Raw genomic sequence first — 27,747 nt, forward strand, 5'->3', positions numbered from 1 at the left:
ATTTGTAGGCTAATACTAAACATTCTAAACATTCGGTTCTTTTGATTTATTTAATTTAAAAGTATGAAGATTACTAATGAATTGAGAATAAAAAGTATTTCTTTCTTTAAAATTCTCCTACGATACTTTATAATTAATATTATATTAACTTTTTTATTATTTATTTAATTTAACATTTAAAAAAAAAAAATTTGGCAAATGTGGACGGAGCCACAAACTATATATAAAAATAGCTAGTTCGATAACTCCATGGGGAAAGAACTAGAAAGAAAACCCCATTTCCCCGTTGAAATACAAAAGAAATAAGCAGAAGAAAAGCAACCCACAAAAGATTTCCCCTACGACAACACAAACTACAAAGGGCTGCAATTGGAGACATTAATTTGAGTCTTGGATAAAAAGTTCTGCTAGAACAGGAAAGGCAGACAGAATAATTGGATGAGAATTAAGATTGGGATGTGAAGCCGAGGCAACAAACTCTACACGTTGATCATCACATCCCATATTTGCTAAATAGTCGGCCACAGAATTACCTTCCCTATATATATGAGATATCTGATACTCTCGAAACGAATCCAATAACCCCCAAATTTGTTTTAGGATATAAGTAATTTTCCAATTGAAAGAATTTTTTGAGAGACATGCTTTAATTATAATCATTAAGTCACCCTCAATATGAACTGAATGAAAACCATTTCTTCTTGCTAGTATTAAGCCAGCTAGCAAAGCGCGTGCCTTTGCCATATTATTTGTCCCTGGAGGTAAAGGTTGAGATTTAATTGCTAAAACCCTTTCACACTCATCTCTAATGCAAGCTCCAATTCTTGATTTGCCTGGTCAAAGCTAATCTTAACAAAACCAGATAACGGAGTCCACTTGACATTTGATCTATCAACTTTGCTGGATAATTTTGGATTTGAATGAGTACCCATAGGAATGCGAATAGCTTTCCAATTCTGAATGATACTACTATCCCAAGCTGATAAATAGTGATTAAAACTAACAGAAGCAATTGAAGAATTAATGCTTTCGGATATAGATTTCTCAATCTGATCTTGCACCTTGCTCATATGTGAAGAAACATGACAAAAGATATGCTTGTTTCTTTCCCACCAAAGTGAAAATATATAATTTAACATTTATTTTAACAATGTCTGATATTTTTAGAATACTCTAATTATACATTGGCAGGCAGGAACTAGACGCAATGCGTCCTAATTTATTTATTGTTAGAGCAAAGCATGATTCTTGGAGGTGATGATGTAGCTCCTGTCTGAATAATGCCCGTGGTCAAGCATGTTCCTTCATAGTACCGATTTGATCCCTTTCTGACCACATTCATTGAACATACAAAATCTGTAGTCTCTAAGTTACATTAGGATGCTCATTCCTCGACTGTACAAAGTTTAGTCTGTAGATTGCATCACTGAATTAATAATAACTTCTAGTCGATAATCCAGTCCGCTTCGCATCCAACTCCCTTGCAGAAATGAGTAGCAAAAAATTTGAAACCTTCTTCGCATTGGATGGAATAGGAAGCCTTATAGATTACATTAACAGCACACCTACTTTAGCTCAAAAGACAGGACACAAGAATGCCGAAGAGCTTGAAATCAAAGAAGTGGGTGATGGCAATCTCAATTTTGTTTATATTATCAATGGACCTAAAGGATCTTTTGTTTTGAAACAGGTATTTACATTTCTTTTGCTCTTTTATTCCATTCAATTATTGTTATTTTTTGTCAGATTGAAGAAACATAAACTAGTACTCTGGCGGGAATTTTATCTATGTTTTGAATTCGTTTACTTGGTTTTAGGATTAACTCTCTTAGTGATCAGATAACTTTTCTGTGTTCCGCTTTACGTTACGTGGCTTTGGGATTCGTTCTGTGAGTGATTAGAGCTCATATACAAATAGAGATGTGGGCACAAAACAATTATTTTATTTTGAAATATTCTTTTTTTTGTTTAGCCTCTTATTGAAATTACGTAAATTGAAACACGTTTTTTGCATAGTTACTTATGTGCTGCTTTCATTTACTATATCTCTGCAGATCCATTCTGCTCTGCTCTGTTTATTATCAGAATAGAGCATGTGAAAGTGTGTACGTGGGTGCGGGCAAGGATTTAGTCATTATTTATTGCTTCAAATTTTATTACAGATAATAGAGCCAATTTTTGGGTATTTGACCTTTGAAACTAAACACTTTTAAAAGAATTTTCTTCTAGTCGTCGTAGTAAACACTCTTGTTTCAGTGTGATCGATGACTTTTACAGAAAAAAGCAGCACAGCTCTTGATCTTATCTTTTAGGAATTAGGTTTCAAGGCTTGAATTCTAGGGCTAATGGTTTATGGATTCTACTTATTACCGAGTATATAAAATCTTAAATGAGGAGAATCAAGCTGCCTTTGTGGAAGAGTGAGCAACAGTTGTTTGCTTGTTTCTCCCTAATGTTGTGGAAATAGGTCCCAAAAGGAAAACAAAACCTAAAGCGGACTTCTGTCATTCACAGAACTTGCATATTTTGCATGTGTATATTCGTGTGAAGAAAATTGTAATCTTTTAGTAGTCTAGGTCATATTCTGCTGTGACCATATCCATCTCAAAACAATCTTTATTGCTTTCCAACAGGCACCCGCAGTTGCTGCAAAAAATTTAAAAACACTTGCTGACAACATAGTTGATATTGGACCTTTTGTAGGTTTAGGTACATGAGACTGTCAATTGGTGATTAATAGTACCATTTAACTGAACTGATGAATCATTGTGGGAAAGTTGCATTCCTATTTCCATGGGGTTTGGCATAGGCTTGCACTCTTCAATCTTGAATTTCTCAAGCAATGCCTTGGGATATTTCATTGTAGAGACCAAATTTTGATTCTTTTATTGCAACACTCGAGGTCCAAGACAATGATGCAGGAGTTGGGAGATTTGTCATATCAGTCGATTGTTTGAGATCATTCTTTATTGTTGCATTTATCTGTGGAGAACTCCCTATGATGATTGAATTGTTGACATATACAATCAAAATCGTAGTCTGTCACATTGCTTTTTGAGTTAAGAGATTAGGTTCTTATGGATTCTTCGCGAATCCATGTTGAAGGAGATTCTCATTGATCACGATGTATCAAGGTGGGGGAGCTTGCATTAGAATTTAGAAGGATATCACAAGTCCAATTACATTTTGCTACTAACTAGGTGTCCCTACAGTAGACTGAATAGTGGATTCATTGCCCTTAGGCTCCTCCACGTGTCTAGTCCACTTGCTCCTACGGGTGTAAAGTCAAAATCGGACCATTCAAACACATCCGATCCTTATTCTTCAGGTGCCTCCCCCTTACCTTGATCTGTAGATTCATCAACGTGAATTAGTTGTTCCTGTGCATGAGGGGTCTGTGTCTGGAATCTCTCTTCTTAGCCTTGGCAATCGTGCCAATACGAGTTCTCCTCATGAGAGGAACATTATCTTCCAGAGCCTCTGCCTCTTCTTTTGGTGCCTTAGGGATTGCCTTGAGGGTGGTGGGCGAAATGTAACTACTCTTCTTTCTATTGTATACCTTCCCCTTCACAGGTCCAGGTTCTATCATTACTGGTACTGTCCTTTGGGTGTAATTTGTTCCTTTGTAGGTGCCTCTTCCTCTTCCACGATGAGAAATTTTCTTTTCTTCCCCTTTCCCTTCTCCTCCTGGCTAAGGTATGCCACGTCCCTCTCATGATGGAACACTATATCTGGCTTAACCAGTGAGGAAGATTTTTAGGTAGGAGCTGTAACCTTAACTCCTTTTCCTTTCTCTGGTCATGTCGGCACTACCAAAGAAGGTATGTCTGGTACTAGATCTAATGGGTAAGGTTTGTTGACCCATTTGTTGGTCAACTCCACCACATGCCTTGCACAAAACTGAATATCATCATTCTTTGTCTTGTCCACTGCGGCGTTCAAAATGGGCTGGTAAAAAATCTTGTTAGTTTTGTACAAGGGATCCAAAACATCTAGAGAATCCTTATTCCAAACCATAGTAACATGGGGACGCACCCCCCCTTTTTGCCCCATGCATTGGGAATGAGGACGCATCGTGTACTTGGGGACTTTGTTCCCCTATCCCTAGCGGTACTTCCAGATTCCACCACATCCGTCGAGGATGGGGGGCACATCCCAATGTTAACTATTTGCTGATTTGACTATTTATGTTCAATGTACGATGTTCCAATTCAATGCAATGTTCAAGTATTTACTCTTTTACATCTTTATATCTTATAGTGCAATACATCTTTTCATAACTAGCATTTTAAGTACCATATGTACAGTATATACAACCCCCTCAGTCCCCTACTGCCGTTCCCCCCACCGTCCCCAAATTAAGGCCCCTCTGTGCCCCTGTCCTAGAAACTTGTCCCACCGTTCCCCTGTCCCCCCATCCCCCAAGGTGGTGTGACTATGTTCCAAACCTTGGTAGAAATTTTGAGGCCAATTGCTGCCTTTGGGAGGGGTAGGATCATCTGGCAGTGATCACAAATTCTCACTTCATAATCATTTGTGCAATTGAGCCAATGATCTTCCACGGTAGCATCAAGGGTGAACTCCCGCCTCATCACATTGGTGTACATTCCAATAGGATCAAAATAGGGATGAGTAGTAGGGAAGTCCTCTAATGGGTATTGTTCCTATTCTAACTCAAAAGACTTAATGTCTTTATATTCCTTAATTAATAGTGTATGGCCCGATCGAAATAGGCTAGTCCCAAGTCTTCCAATGCTTTAGTCTGCATCGCTCATAAGCTGTTATCAATTGTCGGCTGATCTCCAACAGTATCAACTTGTCTGAATGATATCTTGGAAGCTTCTTGGAATGTGAAGTTGTCCCAACTGCTCTAATGCATGTGAATGTCTTGAATTGGATGAAGTATGCGCCAATCTATGTCACACACTCAACGACCTCAACATACAATCTCTTTACATAATCTCCTTCCACAAATCTTATAACTGCAAATTTGAAAGCATAATTGATAATCTAGTATTTATTTGAGAGCTTTTTTGGCACTATATGAGGGTATACAATATAAGGTCAACTATTTATGTTCTGCAGGCTTCCCTTCTTTGACAAACTTGGATATTCTACCTGAGCAACCAACAAATAATCCAAGTAGGAAGTCATGTGGAAACGGGATTTGTCTTCACCAGAGTGAGTTGCTCATCAAGAGAGTCACTAATTATGGTACCGCAATCTATCCTGTTGCTCCTGTTTCCGATCTTCTCAATGAAATGGATCATCCACGTCTCTAAATGACTCAAGACGGGCAATCCCTCGACTCTACTCAATAACGCAACACAGTAGCCAATGTCTGCTATCATATAACCTCAACTCAAATCCACCCTGCTAGCTCTACCATGTGGGGTTAGAGTGATTAGATATTTTGTTTGGACCAATTCATCAACCTCCTTATTGTCCTTGTACCACCTTTGGGCACTCTCGAAAGAGATGGCATAGTACTCATCGGATATGGGGAGATGGAAGACCTTCTCGATATTGTCTGGCCTTATGTCCAACACAATCTCTCCAGTCGCACTTTTTACCAACTTTTCATCCGAGACATAGTGGTTGGCCAGTTTAAAGGTGAGTTCTAAGGATTGAACTGATGTTGGGGGTGAAGCAAAATTTACTAAGCCTACCATCACCGTAGAAGATATCATTTCTGATCTCTCCTGGGGGTTGTTACAGATGCCGAGGAAGTGGTTTCAATCAATATTACCAAGCTCTGTGTCCTTTATCTTAGAGTCTGGATCCATAAACTTGGATTTAGAGGCACCACCTTGAACTTATACTTTATGAGCCTGAGAGATGCGACTTTAGCCCGCGCTGTTGATGAGGATGCCATTGTATTACCTGCATAAAGACAACTTGTCAGTACCAAGTTACAAGCCCATACATGAAAAATAGCCAAAAAAGACGAGAACAAATTGAGTGGTGAGGCGGAAAGGCTCTAAAACTGAAAAAAGGGGATCCCCAGGGCTGTGCACCTGTGCAAGTGTGCAGAAATGCATTCCAAGGAAGCAAAAATTGCATCTACGCACCTGTGTAGGTACACGGTTGAGCAAAGCCTAAGATTAGGAAATCCCTAGGGTTGCAAAAGACAAGTAGAAGGACATATGTGGCATGTAGAGGCTACGGACCTGCAGGTGTGTAGGTAGAAATAATGGATTTTAGCAAAAATGATTTGAAACGTGGGTGGAGGAAGCCATGTGCGCCCCTGCACACGAAGACAAAACACCAAGTACGTAAAGGACTAGAGACTAACTAGGATTAGAGCTCAGAAGTGCACAAACTCGAAAGCAGAGAGTAGTAGTGCACAAATGAGGAGGGTCAACGCCCTTCTATAGGTCCCTGGGCTGCTAATGTTAGCATCGAGGAAGGTGATCCCCAGGTAAGCGTTGGAGTTACGCACTTGCGCAACTTCATAGAGGCATCCGTGCTTTAACCAGTTCCTTAAATCTTCAACGACCGGACTTCGCGGACTTTACACAATTGGAGAGCTCTGCAAATGCACAACATGCGCAAGGATTATAAACAAAGCAAAAACACTAAGGGAAACTTCACACTTTACACAGATACACACTTGCGTATGGTGCATAAGTGCAAAGAGCACTAAGGCTAGCCAAAAGACTAATCTAGAAACCTACTAGACATAACCCCGGAGCTTCTCGATTGCCAAGGTCCCTTAGAAGAGATCGTAAGTTGACAAACCTAGAGGACGGAGGATGCAAGACCAAGGTAAAATGTAAAAGGGGGCCCCCCTTTTGTGAAATCGCAAAAAGGGGTGTGCGTTGTGGAACCACAACACGTAGTTTCCTTTCTGCCTCAACAACTAAAGAAAGGGATAGAAAAAACTACAAAGAAATAATCAACATATGGAAAAACTTATGAATGGTATGAATGACTTCATTCAAGCTTTTTTAAAAATATCAATCGGATATGTCATTATTTTTAGAGAAATTACTTTTGGAAGAAGCTAAAAAGATGGATAAGAGGCATAATAACAATAAACGTCTTGAAGTCATTGACGTCGAGCATGTAAATCATCACAATGGAGAGAATCCATTTGAAGATGCAACTAATTTTTCACTTTAGCCATATGAGGGTTTAAGCAAAGATGATCCTAGAAGAGAGATGAACATGACTTCTCTTAATCTTAAGCATGAGTTTGATATGGACAATAATTGTATAGATCCTTTGAGTGATCTTCTAGTGTGTTAGTTGATTCCTATAATGACACAACTCCTACACATGAGGAAAAATCAAAACATGGATTTCTAGGATACTTGAGAAACTTGGCGCACAGGCCCTCGATATGGGAAGATGATATATTTGAGACACTACCACCTTTAATTATTTGGGAAGAAAATGACTCAAACCAAAATTTGGTGGCGATTGATGATTTTAAAGAAAGCAAAGAGGTCAAAATTTATGATTTGGGATGACGATAGTTTACTTTCTCATTCGCACGTGTTTGTAGTACTTACATGAAATAACTAATGTAGAGAAGTCTAGAAGTATTGAGTATGAAGTTTTCAATGAAGAAGTGCTTGTCTGGTTGTTATAACAAAAGTGATATATCCCATCCTCAAGATAATGTAGCTCATAATTATAGAATTCATCCTCAAGATAATACAACCCATAATCATAGAAAGACAATGTTATGGGGTCACCTAATGTTGACATTTAAGTTTTGGTAGATAAGTCACGAGACATGGGTTGATGATGCAACTGGTAAGGGGCAAATTTTGTGCATCATAGCATAGAAGATGTAAAAAGGATCCAAAGCATGTTGCTTCACAACGTCGGGTATAATGTTGTAACTTGTTATTATTAGAGTAGCACAATAGATTGGTGGAGCTGTGTACCTAAAGTTGATATGGGATGTGTAATGTCTTGAAGGTGATCTTGGCTCGAAGGCAATCTTAGCTCAAAGGGGATCTCTGTCTAGAGGCACTCTTGATCCGAATGCAATGTCGGCCCGAAGGGGATTTTGACGATCTCGGCCCAACTGGGATTTCATCCCGAAGGGGATCTCTGTCCGGAGGCAATCTCGATATGAAGGCAATTTCGACTCGAAGGGAATCTTGTCCAAAAGGGGCTTTCTATCTTGAGGCAATCTTGGTCTATAGGTGATCTCAACCCGAAGGTGATTACTTCTCGAAGGGGATCTCGACCTGAAGGTGATGACTTTTCGAAGAGGATCTTGGCGATCTCAGGCCGAAGGGGATCTCTTCTTGAAGGGGAACTCTGTCCAGAGGCAATCTCGACCTGAAGGGGATGTCTATCCAGAGGCAATCTCGACCTGAAGGGGATCTCTGTTCAGAGGTAGTCTCGATCGAAGGCAATTTCAGACCAAAGGGGATCTCAACCCAAAGACAATGACTTCCCGAAGGGGATCTCGACAATCTTGGCACGACGGCAATTGCTTTGATACCATTGTAATGGTCCGAAGGAAAACTTTGAGATACTCTGACTTAGCGCACAGGTTGCAAGTTGAACACACTTTGAAACAACACTCAATGTTGTTCATACGGTAAATGAACAGCCCGTACGATAGAGCCAAGGCAATTCCTATGGTGTGGACTACAGGCCATACGGTAATGCAAAAGGTAGTATGATAGGGTGATCCTGTGCGGTGTATCAGGAGGGTATAAAGTAGTGAAAAGAGTACGGTGTTGGGCGAGTCCGTATGGAAGTGATTGGTAGTTTAGTGAAGTATGTGGAGCTGTACGGTGCCTTTACACCAATGAGTTCTCCAATACTGATTTTATGCACAAATGATTCCAAATGATCAACGATATTAAATATGTACTCTAGATTGCAAGAACAAATAGATGCCAAAAGAATTGAGGAAGTTCCACAAATAATATTTATAAGTGCAAATGAAGATGGTGCGTGGATTTGTTAGATCCGAGCGAAGTAATATAGAGAATCGGAATAGGGTGAGGTTTGAATCCCACCGAAACCACACTAGCCAAGTAGGGAAGATCTTTCACTTTTGAAATGACAAACAATAGAAACTCCAATAGGAATTCGCAGTACAAAGAAAATAATTCAAATCGCATGACATCTACTACCTACATGTTGTGCTTAAATACCCTTCGGAGGAACTTCCGAGGGCTTAACTTTACAACGATAGCCGACAACAACACCTACATAAACAATTAAAATTAAAGGGGTCTGAGATATACTAAATCAATCGGTCCACAAATACAAATATTATTAACTTGGGCCCCATATATATTAATTAAAGTAACTAATTAAAGGTCATTTTATTATATTATTTAAATTCTAGGACCATTTAATTAATTAATATAATTAAATTATTACATTAAAATTTGGGAACATGACAGGATGCATGCATTTGGTTTCAGTATTCAAGTGCAGATTGCTTAAGGACAAACAATCTCTGAGAAGGGTGGATTTTAATGCCCCCTTTTTGCCAAGCACGTCAATAAATAAATAAAGACTAATGCTAGCTTATTATCTATTCTCCCCATAGGCTAAAATGTTAAGTTAATAAAGGGGGTTAAGTGTTTAATTAAATAAAAGGAGAAATCGGGGGTGAATTATCAAATGCGAGACAAATATTATTATTTACGTAAGTTGCCAAGTAAAAAAAAAATAGGAGGAAATCAATAGCTTTTTGGCTATGGATATATATAAAAGGTTAGATTGGGGTTTTCAGTCTCAATTCTATTATGATAGGTTGATTTAATACTTGATAATTTCTTCATTGTTGCTGGTTTGTCAGTAGCAGCCATATTTGAGGATGGAAGCCCTTGGATATTTGTAGGTTGGACAGAAATCCAATGCTACTTGAGAGTTGGGCTCACTCAGGATTCATCATTAAGCAGATTTACATCGTATTAAACAGGTTTTGGAGGAAAACTTATGGATGTTCTATCATTATAACAATAATATATTCGATGTAACAGCCATACATATTTTATATCATAATCATTATCAATAGATTTGAGTTTGTAATCACTTTTTTTTTGGAGATCTATATTGTTTCTTTTGCACGTTTGTAAGTTATTATTTTGTGATGAAATGAAGCAAAACGTGAAAAAAATTGAAAGCTCAAATCAGATTTGAAATATCCTAGTTTGGAATATTTTAGTGGGTTCATGGGGCAGTGTCCCTAGTGTGGTTGAGGGGCAGTGACCTTGTGGGGGTCTGTGAGTAGCACCTCTATTGGAGTCGAGGGGAAGGGCCCCTCCTGGGGTTGAGGGGAAGCACGAAGCACACTTTTAGTCACAATATAGGTTGGGGTGGAGGGGTGGAGCCCACATTGCCAAATACCAAACTAAGACCTTTAGAACCACATAGAGTTCAATTGTACACATCATTTTATTAATTATTTAAGATGCCATAAACAATTTCAATAAAGCTTGAAAATAGAGACTTTGGAGTGTTTAGCCTGTTGGTTCCCAAATCCATAGATTGAAATCCTATGAGCCTTGCCAATCTCAATGCTGGGATATACAATCGGTTATGGCCAACATGACAGGAGTGATCAACTTGATCCACATCCTCTGTACTTCTAGTTCTTCAGGACCAAGGCGGGAAAACCTATTCCTAAGCCCACTCCTTCAGCTTTAGGCTTTTTATAGCAGATTGTTTGATTTTTGATGCAATAAAGTTCTCCAAATGGCAAGGATATGAAGAGCCTTTAGTCTCGACCACTTAGAACAAATATGTGTAAGTATTGGAAATATGTTTACTTCAAAACTCTTAATGATAGCTTCAAAATATAGATGCTTTAGATAAAATTGCATTAAATATCAATGTTCAGAAATTAGAATGCTTGTGTAGTTTAGGAGAGAACTGAATTTATGCATGTAACGAAGAAATGCAGAAATGAGTCACTAATTCCAATCACAAAACAGATGACAATCCTTTAATGGCCTTAAAGATCAGTTCCTTGTTTCCTTGGGTTACAGAGTCTAACACAGTGCAAATTTTTAAATGCAACTTTGTAGGACGATATATTTATTCAGATATCATCAATTGCTCCAAATTTAACATGTAGAAGATTAAATCACATATGCAATTCAATGTTAGTCTAAATGGAGTTTAACTTCTTTGAAAGGAAGATCAATCAGACAATGATGAAGAAAAATATATATCTTTCACAGAATCCTTGATTGTCAAACAATGAATGCTATTAAAAATCTTACTGTACAAATTAAATCAGAGATACTTCACCAACTGTTTTGATGACTACAGAGGATCAGCTTTGCCTGCAAATAATCTCTATGCCTTCAATGAACAAAAGACACAATATTTTATTTTTCAAGAAATGGATGCATTAGCTGTGCTGCAAATCGCGACTCTTTTCCACAGTCCACGTTACAAAGAAGAATGTCCCAATAGTGCTCTCACCGAATATCATATGTTGTGTTTGTTTTTACATCTCTTATTTGTATATGTATGAAGAGGTGCATATTAACCTTCCAACTTGCATACCGCTTCATAACAAGTAACTAATTGTTTCATATTGCAAGCTTTCATAGAGTGGAGATATATCATACTTGTAAGGCTCTAAATACACACAACCGCTGTGTCAGCCAATAATTAGTTTTTTGTTATTACCAAATCAAGTAGCGCCGATCCATAAACTAATGAATAGATCAACCAATGACATGAATGAACAGGCGGCTTGAGGACTCATTTTAATACACTTCAGGTCTTCCATGGAGACTGGGAAACTATCCCTATGCATTTGTGACTTCTTCCTTGTTCTTGATAGTAGTAGGTGATGTGCTGTATGGGCTCTTGTCAATTAATGATGTCTTGGCCCTTTGTCTGTTGATGAACTGTGTCCTATCAGAAGGATCAGTGGTTGGCAGTAAATCGATATAAATATAGTCTATAGACATGTATTGCTATTTTTATATTCTGATGATTAGAATGTTCTCTCAGGTGATATGATCGCAGGCTCTGTCGAATTATTCATTGTAACCAATGAGTGTATGTGCTGCTGTGTATGTATTTGCTTGTCGAGCTCCAAGACAGCAATTACGGTGCTTTGAATAGAAAGCCCACACATAGAGTAGGATGATAAGATCCTAACCAAATTGTCTGAAATGATGATATTTCTAGATCACATAAATGTCATGATGCCACACTTTAACAGTTGATAGTTATGTTGATTTTTCTGGTCGATAATGTTTTGCTCGCATGTGATTATCATTGAAACTCATGTCAATGGGACCAATCCTTTGATATAGATACCAATGAATTGTATGAATAGAGCCGCACACAAGTGGTATGATCAAGCCAAGAATTGATGATGCTAGATGACGACGAGTATCGCTTTTGAGTGATCCATTGAATAAATCAAATATAATTTCAGACTATTAAATATCGCCGAATAGGCGATGGTCTGGTTTTGAACTGGGTTCACTGGTTTTGGATTGTTCATGCCAAGCTGTGATCGCTGGTGGAGAGTCTTCCGGGTTGAATTCCAAATCCCTCAGTGACATCAATGTTCAACATATTGCTGATGATCTATCTACAAAACACAGACTACTAATGGGATTACAAAAAAAAAAAACAGAGAGGACGCTCAAATGGAGGCGCTAATTTGCAAAAATCAGGCCTCCATCATAGCCAACGTTTGCAACATGGAAAAATCAATATTTCAAGAAGAATCCTCTTCATCGAACTATGTAATGATGGAATGGTTGTCAAATGCCTCTAAGAATCTATTGTATGCTGGATAAGAAGGGCATAGGTTGTACATATTGAAAGTCGATACTAGGTTGATGTTGTACACAAGTTTGAAGCTGTACTTTGTATTTCTGTACATGGTGTACAATGTAAAACCAATGCCAAGGCCAAGGGACAAGGAGGTGCTGAAGTTGTATGGCCACAAGGTGAAGTTGCCATATGTAGCAATTTAGGCATACAAAATGACAAAGGGGGCCATACGGAAAGAACAGGAAACTCTCTTGAGAATGATATTGTTGTGCAAGGAAGAACCTGTTGCACACAATGTGTAGGATGAAGCTGTTGTACTGATGCAATGTGAAGTTGTTGTATACTATGTTGCTATATAGGGAGTTGGTGTACACAATGGAATTGTTAATGGGACCATATGTTGCAAATAGAAAAATGTGATGTGATGTAAAGTGAAGTTGGTCGTACTATTAAAAATGTGGTTTGTAAAAGTCTAAAAGATAAATTACTCTATGTCGTCGTACAATGCAGAGTGGGGTCCCTTTGAAAGTAGTCCATACTTTGAATAAGTAGATCATACATTGGAAAATGCCTTCACAAAGAATCAAGTATGATGCCTTTGCCATCTACTCTTTCTTTTCCTATTTATTTCTAGTGAAGTTTGATTTCCCTTGACAATTATTTATATGCTCCACATTACATATTCCTCTCTTCATTACGTTAGATGTATTGTCCATAACTTTACATGCTTCCATCGGTTGCTCTATGATGACCTCGATTAGGAGGGTCGTCACCCTTCTATTTTCTCATGTCTATTTTATAAATAACCAAATAAATTATTAAATAAATATAAGTAGTAATAAAGTTTACTATTAAATAATTTCATTTATAGGTCACCTGGTGATGCTGACATAAGTTTAGGTGGTTTTGTTTAGTTGATTTTTTTTAGCCGACTTGCTTAGGTGAGGCTATATAAGTAGGCATGAACTGATGATTAAACATGACTGACGAAGAATTTTAAATCTTTGTATGGGTACAAATTAGCCCGAGACACAAACCTTAGTGCTGATTAGTATAGCTACTTTAACGGCGCCGTTGGAGTCTTTACCACAACTTGAGCAAAATAGGCATTTGAGCATGCCCAATAGCCGATAAAGGAGTTCAAGATCAAACATCTTCAAGAAATGTAGAGGCAAGTTTCACAAACTTCTTTGCTTAGAATGAACAAAATTTTACTTTACACGAATCTTAATCGAGTACTTTAGATAATTTAGCGTCTACCAGTAGTTTAGATTATGGTGAAAGATTTGCTTATAAAGAATTTAGAGTTCCTAAAATTAATCCTTCTAAGATTTGTAGGGATATATCTAAGGGGCTAAGAGAGTTCTTTTCTTATAAGCGTGCTAGTAAATACACGGTTGCCGAGTTACAACACACCGTAACAAATAGTTAAGAAGGGGTTTGAAACTATTTACTCAATCTGAAATAAGGGAATTAAAAAGACAAGCAAGAGTGGATCCTAAAAACTTTCAGTTAATGCACATGTCATATGTGTGTATAGGGATCTTAGGTAATCATAGGCAAGCTTTGCCCATAATAATTACGATGCTTCTTAAAGATGCTCGTATGACTCAGACATCTCAAGCCTTGTTAGGAGGAGTCTACTATTCAATGGAAAATGGCCAATTTATATTGATTTTTCATTAGACTATTATTTAAGTCTGAAAGATGCAAACCTAAATGATGTTCTGACTTGTGAGTTTCATGTTCATGAAGACTTAGTTAGTAGATCATACACTGACTTTCCTTATTCACTATTGCTTGTACAAAAAATCTCTCTTTTTGATGATAAACCCATAGAGAGTAATGTTTTCTGAAGAAGTTTTGTCCACCATTTGGAAATTCACAAATCCTACTACTCAGTTAAGAGACCAAAACATAGTCAGATACAAAGACATTAAAATGCCTACTCAATGGGCATTGGAATTATGGAGTAAGGATGCTCACCCTGGAAACCTCCACAGTTGTAAGGGATAAGTATTGAAGAAATAGATGATCAAGTAGTATTAAACTTTTGCAACTCTTGGTGTGAGTGAACCCAAATTATGAGATATGCTTCTTCCAGTAGTCACTCTGGCCTAGTCATCTGACCCATATTTACTGTAGCTTCTCAACAACTAGTTATAGTTATACCTAATACAAGATGGGAGTCTTTCTTTTCTTTTCCTAGTATGTGTTTTAATCTTTCGAGAGAGCCAATATTTGGTCTCAATCCTACTTGTTCACATGTACATATTTTTGAACTTGAGGATGGACAATTGAAATGTGGAATTTATAGCTTCTTTCTATTAAAGAACTAAAGATTTTTGCAAATGTAATGACGCTATGTTTTTATGTGTTTTCTAACTATAGATACAAATGCATATATATAGGAGTAGAAGAGACATGTCTCTATGTTAATCAATATTGGTTTTTGTAAGTTAATTTCCATTATACATTATTAACAACAATATATATATTTATATAGACATATAGATATGTAAACATATATCTAATTGATGATTAATCAAATGCAATAATGTTTAACCAATAACTATAGGGGATCAACTCTAGATCAATTCAATCTGATTGAAGCTACACCATAAACACTCCCTCGTAGCAAGGGAGGATTGTTATAGAACACATTATGCTCTCAAGCATAAAGAGTGATATCATCTCAATATGATATTCTTGGAAATAACATATTTAAGGATATCAAATCATACCCACCAAATTAGATTTTATCTTTCGATATTATTAGAAGTATAATTCTACATGGAATATCAAATCATATGATATATATCATACTTATATTTTCTTGGTATGTGCATAGGCATCAAGTCCATGATATCTACCAAGAGAATATTTGCATATAGTGTAAACACCATGTCATTTCCAAGTCGAATACATGTTATTAGATCTCCGAGACAACAATTGAATGTAGTCCATCAGAATAATAGGTAAGTTATCATGATCTCCAGGACAACAACTTAACGTAGTCCATCATAATAACAAGTAAGCTATCATGATCTCTAGGACAGCAACTTAATGTAGTCCATCATGATCTCTGGGACAACCACTTAATGTAGTCCATCATGACAACATGTCACACCATTGTTAAGATCATTACCTTACAATAGTGACCATAAACAAACATCGATGAAATATTATCACCTCTCATGATGTTTTCCAACATAATCATGTAGTAACTCACATGATCTCCACCATGAACCATGTCAAAGGGTGGATCCACCATAGTTGCTCCTAGAGAGTGGAACAAGGGTTTTCACCTCCAACTTCTCCCTCTCAACTGTTGACTTTTTCCGTCCAAGGTTGCTTTTGATGGAATGTTAGTCCCCCTAAAACTGGTATCGGATTCCCTCTTGGTACAGAAGGATACTCATAATCTCAATCATCAAAGATATTCACTTTAAGAGCCTCACTTTATCCAGACCGATCATCAGTTGACTAATGAATTCTAGATCAAAACTTCTTTGGAGCTACTGTCATAAGATTGAGTCTACACAATATTTGGTAGCATGTGTAAAGTACCAACCTTCTTTTCCTGTAGGAACTTTGTCAAACATAAAGGAAAAGATCAAGGCAAATAACTCTTATAGTATGCATAGAATTACAAATAAGAGAGAGACTTCAACGAGTAGATAAATGTAATACTCAAGGATAAGAATACTTATCTGCACATGAGAGTCCATAGACATTTAAGAATGGAACATCTCCTCTCTAAAGATGGTTTAAGTGGGAATGGAACATTGTTTATTATTTTCCCTCCACAATGTAAAATTCCCTCTCTTATATTGTTGAATTTTTTCGCATCACATTAAATATGGAAAACTTCTTATTTTCACCATAGCTCACAACCACCGAAAAGTTGAGTATACCCAGCTGCTTGAGTCTTGGAGAACACGTCATCGAGTAGTTGATGAATGCACCATGTTGAAGTGAAAACCTCAATGAAACTTTCTGTAGGACAATCACATAAACTGATAATCCAATCACAGACATATGCAGGTAGAATACGGAGCATCAATTCATAAGCTGTACCAACAAGAGAAACCATCTTATCTATATCATAATGCCTCCTCGACAAAAATATAATTTGCTTATAGCAACAGAGCATGTTGCTGTAGATATGGAGCTATTGGCCTCGATTTCTACTGCATTATATTTCTTTCAGTTTGCGTTCTCTTGCTGCTGATAACAAAGGTACAACATGAATATGAATCGGGAATAATGACTACACCAATAGTTATTGTTCCTGAATAAGTGTAGTGAAATTACTGCCAAGAAGATCAGTCAAAGATGTCTGGAGAAAACAAGAAAGCTCTTCCATAATAACAGACTATTCATCTGATGATGAATGTATGTGTATGTTTCACTAGCCTCCTCATCGATGGCGTCTTCTACTGCTGAATGTTTCCTTTGAGAACAGTCTTTGGCTACTTATTCTGTCTGCATCCAGTCAATCTTCTGCAATCATCTATAACAGCAGATCCATTAGCTTGCACATTCAATCCTCTATTTGACATTTGAACTTTTATGAACACCCAAATATGTGAGAATGAAGGCAGTTACCAATACAAGTCCAGAAGAAACTTATTCGATTAATCTGGAAGTGAATCTTCATGTAAGACTGGGATTTCACTCTTCAACAGGGAATAATGATCAGCAGGTGAATATTGACATTCAAAACAATAGCAATCTTTATTGAATCAGTGAATTCTAGTCTCTAATGGAATGGCCAAACTATTGATTCCTTGAGACTAGTTCTTATGATATTCTAGTGTCTGTATCTCTTCCATATGTTTCTCGCTAAGTTCGGAAAATAAATGATTATCGTTGAGTTTGGAAAATGATATACTTTCCCCTCCCATCCTTGAGGATTGGTCTGTATATCTCGCCTTAGTTTGTTGTTACTCAAATGTCTATCGATGACTGGCCTCCATTCTACTTAGCAGCTCATTGTAGGATTCAAAGCGTTAATTTGATTGGTGTTGTGGATTATCTTTTCCTTATCTCCACTGACTTCTCCATCTCTTTTTGTCTGATGATCCATTATTCCCTCTGCACATGCTGAGGTAAATCTTGTGCAATCTCCCTGTTTATGTGATGTCTTATTGGATGCTGACCAGGCTGAAACTATTTTGTTCCATATTCTTTTCCCACGGTAATGATCCCTTAGGATTCACCCTTATTTGATTCTCGTTCCAATTTAATATTTGAAATATTTTGAGTCACTTATAATATATTTTGAAAAATCCTTCATCCTTATGTCCTTGATGGTACCCTTATTTTTTTCTTATCTATATATTTCTTTATATTCACTCAGCTAATTCATTTCATATGCTATTCATTTCTTCCAATACTCATTTTCTTATTACACTTTTTTTGTTTAATTATTAAACTCTGAAACTCTTATTTGAATCTATTAAATATAATAATACGAGATGCTGGAAAAATTAATATTCCCTGTATCTGTTGGCAGCTCCTTATAACTTTATCGTCGTTATAATTCTCTTCACAATAATGATATATTTTGGTAGGGAGGTGGCAACCAGCTATATGGCTTGCCCTAGATTTTATCAACTTCTATTTTAGTTGTCCTTTTCAATGCATAGATTACATCAACACATTAATACTCCAGCTCCCAATCTGATAAAGGGATTTTGCGACAAATACCTGAGTGTCTTTGATCTGGTCTAGTGAATTCAGCGATAGATATTAGTTCAAAGGTGCTGCTTTATCCTTTGTGTTAACTGTTTCACCTTTTATGTCTCTGCTATTAAAAATGGGCTTAAGGATTGTGTTTGAGGTGGATGTCTCTGCCACATACTGTATAGCTGGTCCGTCCATACCCTGCACCTAAATACTATGCGCGGGACTCATAGAATGATTTGGTGTTTGATCCTTGTGAATATGTTAATGCCTAAGTTTGCCGAACACTTTGGCGATCTTGTCTTCAATGTGTTCCACCACAGAATCTGGCCCCACCCACCATAACTTGACTGCAGACACCTTGTCTTGCTTGGACATCTTATGTCTTGGACGGTTGGATTGATGTGCATGCCTCACAGTGATCGGGGGTCTGTCTGTCTTTTGGGTTTCGCAGATTGTGGCATTACTATAACTATAGACCCCCAACACAAATGTGGATTGACACACTCTTTTTGTATGCTGACTGTGCGCCTTGTTCTCTCCTTGTCCTATCTGACGGTGGACTAGCCTGGTTTCACCAAAAATATATTCCACCAAACAATATAAAACCTTGTGGTTGCCAATATTGAAAGTCTCACATACACAACACAACTTTCATCAGCACTCAAGCGACGTCCAAGAGACGCCAGTCAAGTCTCAACATTCCCTCAAGAATGAAGGCATCTGACAATTTCCCAAGTTGGTACTCCCAAACAGCAATTCAAGAGGTAGTTATTTGAGAGGCAAATCCCAATTCTTGTCGTTTCCTACATACACGTAGTCTGACATACTTTGAAAATGATTGTGAATCTGACTGGAGTTCTTGTCTCTAGAATTATATTTGCCTTAAATATTCGACTTAAAATTAATACTTATTCATGTCATCCAATTATAGTTCCGCCAAACATTTGCAGCCTGCTCTGATACAATGTTGAAGAATTCAAGATCTCTGCAAATGTAATGGCACTATATGTTTTTATGTGTTTTCCAAGTGCAAATACGAATGCATATATATAGCAGTAGAAAAGACATGTCTCATGAAGAGATATGTCTTTGTGTTAATCAATATTGGTTACTGTAAGTTAATTTCCATTAGACATTATCAACAACAATATATATATATATATATATATATATATATATACTGTTATACACACACACATACATACATACATATATGTATATATAATTGAGGATCAATCAAATGCAATAATGTTTAACCAATAAGCATAGCGGGCTGACTCTCGATCAATTCAATTCGACTGAAGCTACAACATTAATACTTTTTCCCCACTCACAAAGTCTGGACAATGTTTAATAAAGCAATTTCTTTTCCCGTTCCTAATAATACCAATATTAGGGAGACTCTAATTGATAGTTTTGTTGGTAATTCTATCATTTCAGGCCTAGTTCCTTCATTCAAAGATTTTATGCAATATGACATGATAGGAAAATTCCCAATAGTGTTTCAACATTCCCTCAATAATGAAGGCATCTGAAAATTTCCCAAGTTGGTACTCCCAAACGACAATTGAAGAGGTAGTTATTTGACAGGCAAATCCCAATTCTTGTGGTTTCCTACATACACATACTCTCACATACTTTGAAAATGATTTTGAATCTGGCTGGAGGTCTCATCTCTAGAATTATATTTGCTTTCAATATTTGACTCAAAATTAATACTTATTCATGTCGTCCAACAACAGTTCCGCCAAACATTTGCAGCCTGCTCTGATGCCATGTTAAAGAATTGAAGATCTCTGCAAATGTAATGGCACTATATGCTTTTATGTGTTTTCCAAGTGCAGATACGAATGCATATTTATAGTAGTAGAAGAGACATGTCTCTGTGTTAATCAATATTGGTTATTGTAAGTTAATTTCCATTAGAGATTATATATATATATATACATATATATATATATATATATATATATATATATATATATATATATATATATATACATACATATATATATATATATACATACATATATATACATACATATATATATATATGTATATATATATATATCTGCTGCGACCCATATCCCTGCTCCTGCTAGAGAAACCACTTTTGCTACCTATTGTTAGAATGACAACCCTTAGAATGATAGTAGGGTCCACCCATCAAAGGGTTCCCGGTGTAGTGTTCAGGAGGAGATAGTGGCCCAACATGCACTAAGGCATATATATGTATATATAATTGAGGATCAATCAAATGCAATAATGTTAACCAATAACCATAGGAGATTGACTCTCGATCAATTAAATCCAACTGAAGCTACAACATTAACACTTTTTTCCCTCTCACAAAGTCCGGACGATGTCCAATAAAGCAATTTCTTTTCCCATTCCTAATAATACCAATACTGGGGAGACTCTAATTGATACTTCTGTTGGTAAGTCTATCATTTCAGGCCTAATTCCTCAATTCAAAGATTTTATGCAATATGACATGATAGGAAAATTCCCAATAGGTTCATGGCTTCAACATGGGTCTCCAGTAGGTGAAAGCTAACTTTCCAGACAAAGTAAACTTCTGAACTTAGTCTAACCGATGTATGCATAGACATATGTTGCTTACCAAGGATATTTGCTATCAACAGCAAGCCGATACCCTTGCCAAAGATAAGCTTTATGCTAGCTATCAAACCAATAACAATTCTATTCTTTCTCATTTGCAAATTCTTGAGTCTCGCCTTACTGAGGAATGGTGAAAAGCTATGCTCAAAGAAGTTGCCCAGCTCTGTGTTGAGTGAGTACATTCAAGCAGCAAGAAGAGGCCTGTTGGATAGCCCAATAAACAACACAACATACCTATGAACAAGATCTCAAAATGCTGAGATTTGAAGTTCTGTCTCAACACATTAGCTAAACAACAGTGCACGTAGAAAACAGTCATAAGAGAATCCACTAATATTAAAACTTAAGTTGAGAACATCAAGACTCAGGTAGTATATGTTGGATCTCAAGTTTCCAATATAAATGTCCAAGTAGCTCAATTTGTTAAAAGATTGAATTTTCCTACTTGTTCAGCTGGTTATCTAAAAGCCCAACACAAAGGGAAAAGCGTTAAATCCTAATTTACCTGAACAAACTATAGAAAAATCTAGGATACAACTACTGGAACAATGAGAGATGCCACACCTGAAGAAAACAAAGGGGTTTAATGCATATGGCCTGAGGTGATGGCAATGACAATGGATCTGGTTCACCTTATAGAAATCTTCAAAACTATAAGGCTCAGACACCACTGCTTTTTAATTTTGCAGGTTTGATGAAATAAAAAATATGAGAAGCATAGATGTTACAAGGGCATGGAATACAAATTATATTGCTACTAGTACAGGGGTGAGTGAAGAAGATGTCATAAAACAAACCCTGAATTCAATTTTTGGGACAACAAAAAGAGTCTGGGATTGTCTAGTTGACACCTACAAGAATGAACTTATTTAATAGAGGACTAGATCAAGTGTGTTCCCTGCTGATAAGAATGTTCCTAGGCAGAACAAATTCAATTGAAAGAATGGCCCACAATAGATTGATGAATAATAATGCTGTGATGCAGGAGCATCCAGAGGTATAAGGGCAATCTTGTGTCACCCAAAAAAATGTACTTAGACTTAGTTTCTGATTCATGTCTTTACATTTTTGGATACCCATTTGGGTCAAATAAAGGTTCCAATTCTCACAGTTCAACTATCAGTGTGTTTGAAAATCCCGAAAAAATAGGAGCATGCAATTTGGCCATCATTTTGGTGACCTAGAAGGTGTGAATTGGCCAGATGAATGTAATTGTGATTTAGAGCATTCCAGAAAAAGAATCAGGTCAAAAGGCCCCACGGTTTGAAAGTTATTGCAGTTTTTCGGGTTTTGGAGACCTCCTAAGAATGCTTCAAAGTCAGGTTAGGGGCATTAAATGACCTCAAAAAGGGCCGAAAAATGGGGGACGAGCATAGCTGGTCCATAGGGCTATAGAGCGCTTCGAGAGCTATCCGAAAATGTAAACGGTTCGTCAATCGGAGCTACGGTTCAAAAGTTATGCCTCTCGGAAGTTCGGTTACCGTTTCTGGATTCTTTTAGATTTGCACCGACTTCTAACGCAGCTTCCGGAACCTTCTATTTGGTCGGTGGATGCCTACTAGCACTTTCTAGAATGTACTCCTAGTCCTTAACCCTCCGGGGTCTACTTAAGGAGATTTCTGGCATTGTAAAAGGTAGTTCGGAGTGGAGTTTGAGAGGAGGTACTGAAAGGAGAAATTATCTCCAGATTTATGCTATTGTAAGCCCTTAGGGCATGTTTTGAAGTTTATTTTCTCTGTACTATTTGTACTTGCTTATTTTCTCAGTTAATACAATTTCCCTTTTCTGTTGTGTCGATTCTGTTCGTGGGTCGTGTCTCCATCAAGTGGTATCAGAGCAGGTTTTCCTGAGTGTGTAGACAGAGTGCCAACTGTGAGGCAGTTTGCACCAGGACTGTGTGGTTGTCGGTTCAAGTTAGAAGATGCCTCCACGAAGAGAGCGTGGTGGAAGGGCCAGAGCTATTAATCCTGAGGAGGTTAGAGCCCTCCAAAGGCAGGTGCAGGCATTGCAAGAGGAGCTTCGTAGAGGAGCAAATGTTGCCGCTGGTGACAACAGTGAGGATGACAATGAAGAAGAAGTAATGGGACCAGAAGAGGAATTTGACGGAGAAGTTCTGAATCATGCAGAGGAAAGGCTTTTTAGGGCCATTACTAAGTTTGGGAAAAGACCCACAATTGAAGTGGGTGTATTTTCAGGAAATCTGAAACCAGATGAGTTGATTGATTGGATCAATGAACTGGAAGAATACTTTGAGTATGAGGATATCAGGGACCCAGATAGGGTTAAGTTTGCAAAGGCCAAACTGAAAGGCCATGCCAAAATTTGGTGGCAAGAGGTTCAATTGGAAAGAAACAGAAGAGGAAAGGAGAAGATCACAAGATGGGATCGCATGGTGGACAAATTGAAGAAGCAGTTCATTCCTGTGGACTACGAGTTGGATCTGTTTAAGAAGATGCATGCGTTAAAGCAAGCAGGAAGATCAGTCCAAGAATATACAGAGGAGTTTTACCAACTCTTGATTAGAGCGGGACATGTAGAAGCAAATAAGGAGAAGGTTGCTCATTATATCAGTGGGTTGCGACCTAGCATCCAGGAGGAATTAAGTCTGGTAAGAATGACCAGCGTTGAAGAGGCATACCAGTTTTCCCTATGAGTTGAAGAGAAGCTAAATAAGAGGTTTGAAGGAAGACAAAGAGGGCGTGGTCAAGGAGGAAGGGGAAGCGGTAGATCATCTGGAGGCCGCAATGAAATTCAAAAGAAAAATGAGGATGAGGGTACTAGCAGGAACCAGAGGAATGAGGGTTTCAACTGCTCCCGCGATCAAGACTGTGGAAATTAGAGAGGAAGAGGTAGGGGATGTGGACAAGGAAGAGGAGGCTTCCGTGGTACCTGTTCCATTGCAATGAAGAAGGTCATCGTGCCTTTGAATGCCCTCAATGACAAGGAAGAACAGATAGGAGAATTGAGGGCCAAGCTAGGGTTGCTCATGTGGATGAGGATGCACAATCATCACATTCAGAGGATGCAGAAAGAGGAGAGACCTTGGTAAATGAAAGAGTCCTACTAAGTGGTGAGAATGAACCAGGACAACGGAGGAGTTTGTTCCGTACCAGGTGCAAGTGTGAGGATAAATGTTGTGAGGTGATCATTGATGGTGGTAGTACTGATAACCTGGTATTAGAAGAGATGGTCTCTAAGCTGAAGCTCAAGAGGGAGAAACATCCCCAGCCCTATCGGATTTCTTGGGTAAAAGATGATCATAAGGTCCTGGTAAGTGAACAATGTTTATTAAAATTCAAAATTGGGAGTTACCATGATGAAGTTCTCTGTGATGTTATTTCAATGGATGTTTTCCATCTATTGTTGGGTAGACCATGGCAGTTTGATAGACATGCAGTACATTACGGGCATGCAAACACATACTCTCTGACAAAGGATGGAGTTCGCCACAAATTGAAGCCCATGAAAAAGGAAGGTGAAAAGGTATGTAGCAGTGCTATGATTTGTCTTGTTGATGAAAGGAAGTTTTTAGATGGCATGAAACATCAGCATATGTGCTATGCTTTGATTCCTAGGAAAGATAAAGAAGGTAGTAGTGAAATACTAGTTGAAGTTTCAGATTTACTAGGGGAGTTTGGAGACATTATCTCTGATAATGTTCCAGATGGATTGCCACCAGTAAGGCAAATCAGTCATCAGATAGATCTGATTCCAGGAGCTAGTTTGCCTAACAAGGCTGCTCATAGGATGACTCCTACTGAAATAGAGGAGCTAAATAGACAGGTTCAGGAGTTGTTGAGGAAGGGCTTGATTCGAGAGAGCCTGAGTCCATGTGCAGTACCTGCAGTACTCGCACCAAAGAAGGATGGAGAGTGGAGGATGTGTACAGATTCTCCAGCTATAAATAGGATCACCATCAAGTACCGGTTTCCTTTGCCAAGGATGGATGATATTATGGACTGCTTGAGTGGAGCTCAGTACTTCACAAAGATAGATCTGAAGAGTGGTTATCACCAGATACGGATTCGAGAAGGAGATGAGTGGAAAACAACCTTCAAGACCAAGGAGGGTCTTTATGAGTGGTTAGTCATGCCCTTTGGATTGACGAACGCCCCAAGCACCTTCATGCGGCTCATGAATGAGGTACTTAAGAAGTTCTTGGGAAAATTTGTTATTGTTTATTTGGATGATATTTTAATTTTCAGCAAGACTTTGGAAGAACATTTACTGCATATTCGTAGTGTCCTTGAAAGGCTAAGGGAAGAGAAACTGTTAATTAATCTGAAAAAGTGTAACTTTGCAAAAAGGGAGTTAGTCTATTTGGGGTTTGTTATATCACCCGAAGGTCTCAAAATAGATCCGGAGAAGGTAAAAGCCATCTTGGAATGGCCTACTCCAAGGTCTGCTACTGAGGTAAGATCATTTCATGGTCTGGTTAGTTTTTATAGGAAGTTTATTAAGAATTTCAGTGGCATATGTGCACCCCTAACTGATACAATAAGAGGGGATAGAAAAGAGTTCAAATGGACTGCAGCAGCTACGAGAAGTTTTGAATTGCTGAAGAAGAAGGTAACAGAACAGCCTGTGTTGGCACTTCCAGATTTTAAAAAGGTTTTTCAGGTGGATTGTGATGCCAGTGGCAGCGCTATTGGGGCTGTATTAAGCCAAGAAGGTAAGCCTATTGCATATTTTATTGAAAAATTGAATGATGCAAAGAAGAAGTATTCTGTTTATGATCAAGAGTTCTATGCAATAGTTCAAGCCTTAAAGAAATGGAGGCATTATTTATTGCCAAAGGAATTTGTTTTGTATACTGATCATTAGGCATTACAGTACCTAAATAGTCAAGGTAAATTGAATCAGAGGCATATGAAGTGGGTAGAGTTCTTGCAGAGCTATACATTTGTGTTGAAGCATAGAAATGGAAAATCTAATAGGGTTGCAGATGCACTAAGTAGGAGACAGTTGTTGCTTACAATAATGCAGGTTGAAGTAGTTGGGTTTGATGAACTCAAGAATTTGTACCCTGAGGATCCTGATTTTGCTGAAGCATGGAAAGCTTGTAAAGAGCCTATTGCTGTAGATAGAACCACGTGGTTAGACTATTTGATTCAGGATGGCATGTTGTTCAAAGGTAGTCAATTGTGCATTCCAAGGAGTTCCATGAGGGAAAATCTGATTAAGGAGAAACATAGTGGAGGGATGGCAAGACATTTTGGTCGAGATAAGACCATTGCCATTCTTAGAGAACATTATTTTTGCCCTCAAATTTCACAGGATGTGAAGAAGTACGTACAAAGTTGCCAAGTTTGTCAAGTTGCCAATGTCGTCGGTAGAAATTCTGTATCGGCCGACGGGTTCCTTCGGGAAAGTTCTTTGTATCGGCCGACGGGTTCCTTCGGGAAAGTTCTTGTTATGTAGCCGACGGTGAACAGTTTGTAACGGGTATAATGTACTTAGCCGACGGATACCTTCGGGAAGGTTCGTCGGAAAGTATTTATAACCCCTTCGGGAAGCATTGTAATTATCTTATCATTACCATATCATATGAGAAAAGCATAATGTACTGTTGGCATATGCGAATAATAATAAGAGTTCTGCTGGTTGCTGTTCATGTTCGTATTCCTTGTTTGTGTGTGCTGCTTAATTAATCCATACGGTAAACATTTGGCGCCGTTGCCCGATGGATCTGGCACGCAGGCAGGCGGAGATGAATTAAATGCCGAATCAGTTGAACAAAGACAAGAGTAAGCTAAAGGAAAAAGATGACATACGCGTTGCGCAGGAAAATTTAATTTTGGCTCAGCAGATAGAGCGTCGAAGGAGGTTTCAAAAGATTTCCGACGGAAGCAAGAGTACGGAAGGATTGTTGAAAGAGACTCGACAACGGCTTGATTTGGTGGAAGAAGCGAGGGAGGAGTTTCTGAACCTGCATACGCCACGGGAAGAGAATCCTGACGGAAGCAGATCGACTCGCACGGCTCGGAGTGCAGAAGGAGCACGAGCGTGGAGTGACCTCTTCGTCCGAGATATACTTCCGGAACGGACAGCTACGGTTGACAAACCTTCTTCACCAAATAGCGCGGAAGCAGAAAACAGCGCGGGTGTTGAAAACAGCGCGGAAGCAGAAAACAGCGCGGACGCAGAAAACAGCGCGGGTGTGCAAAACAGCGCGGGTGTCCAGAACAGCGCGGGTGTTCACAACAGCGCGGGTGCTCAAAACAGCACGGGAGTGCAAAACAGCGCAGGTACACAACAAAACCCTCCACATACAGTAATAATGGCAGGTCCGAAGGAAAAATTGCCTAAATTTGATGGTGATGAAGCAGCTGATCCCATTCAGCATTGTAAAACATGTGAAACGATCTGGAGGGCGAATGGCATCACAGATACAAACGAATGGATCCGACAATTTCCCGCAACCCTACGCGGTGTTGCTATTGATTGGTTTACTGATGCCGATCCACAGAAATTAAATAGTTGGGATAACATTAAGAAGGAGTTCATCGCAGAATTTCAACTTTTGCGGGATGACAACGAAATTGTCGCAGAGATATTCAATACCAAGCAAAAGAAGAATGAAACTGTACGGGTCTTTGCCAGGAGGTTGAAGGACTTAATCAGTAAGATGGAGAATAAACCAGCTGACGGGTTACAGAAACGATGGTTCATTGAAGGCCTTCACCCGAA

The 27,747-nt window shown here is 38.3% G+C and overlaps 1 protein-coding gene across 2 annotated transcripts in view; it reads left to right on the top strand.

Moving 5' to 3' along the window:
• Positions 1–1,397: 1,397 nt before the first annotated feature.
• The window catches only part of LOC149555955 (methylthioribose kinase-like), a 45,089-nt gene continuing 18,739 nt past the window's right edge, over positions 1,398–27,747 (top strand). For both annotated transcript variants that reach the window (XM_089830077.1, XM_089830076.1), the window contains exon 1: positions 1,398–1,690. Coding sequence is in view for 1 of the 2 variants with exons in the window: in XM_089830076.1 (XP_089686202.1) it covers positions 1,490–1,690 (201 nt within the window). In the remaining variant the exon portion in view is untranslated. The remainder of the gene's footprint in view (positions 1,691–27,747) is intronic.

Source organism: Cupressus sempervirens, chromosome 5 (genome assembly GCF_028749045.1).
Source record: "Cupressus sempervirens isolate cs-2001-9-10 chromosome 5, ASM2874904v1, whole genome shotgun sequence".
NCBI lineage: Eukaryota > Viridiplantae > Streptophyta > Pinopsida > Cupressales > Cupressaceae > Cupressus > Cupressus sempervirens.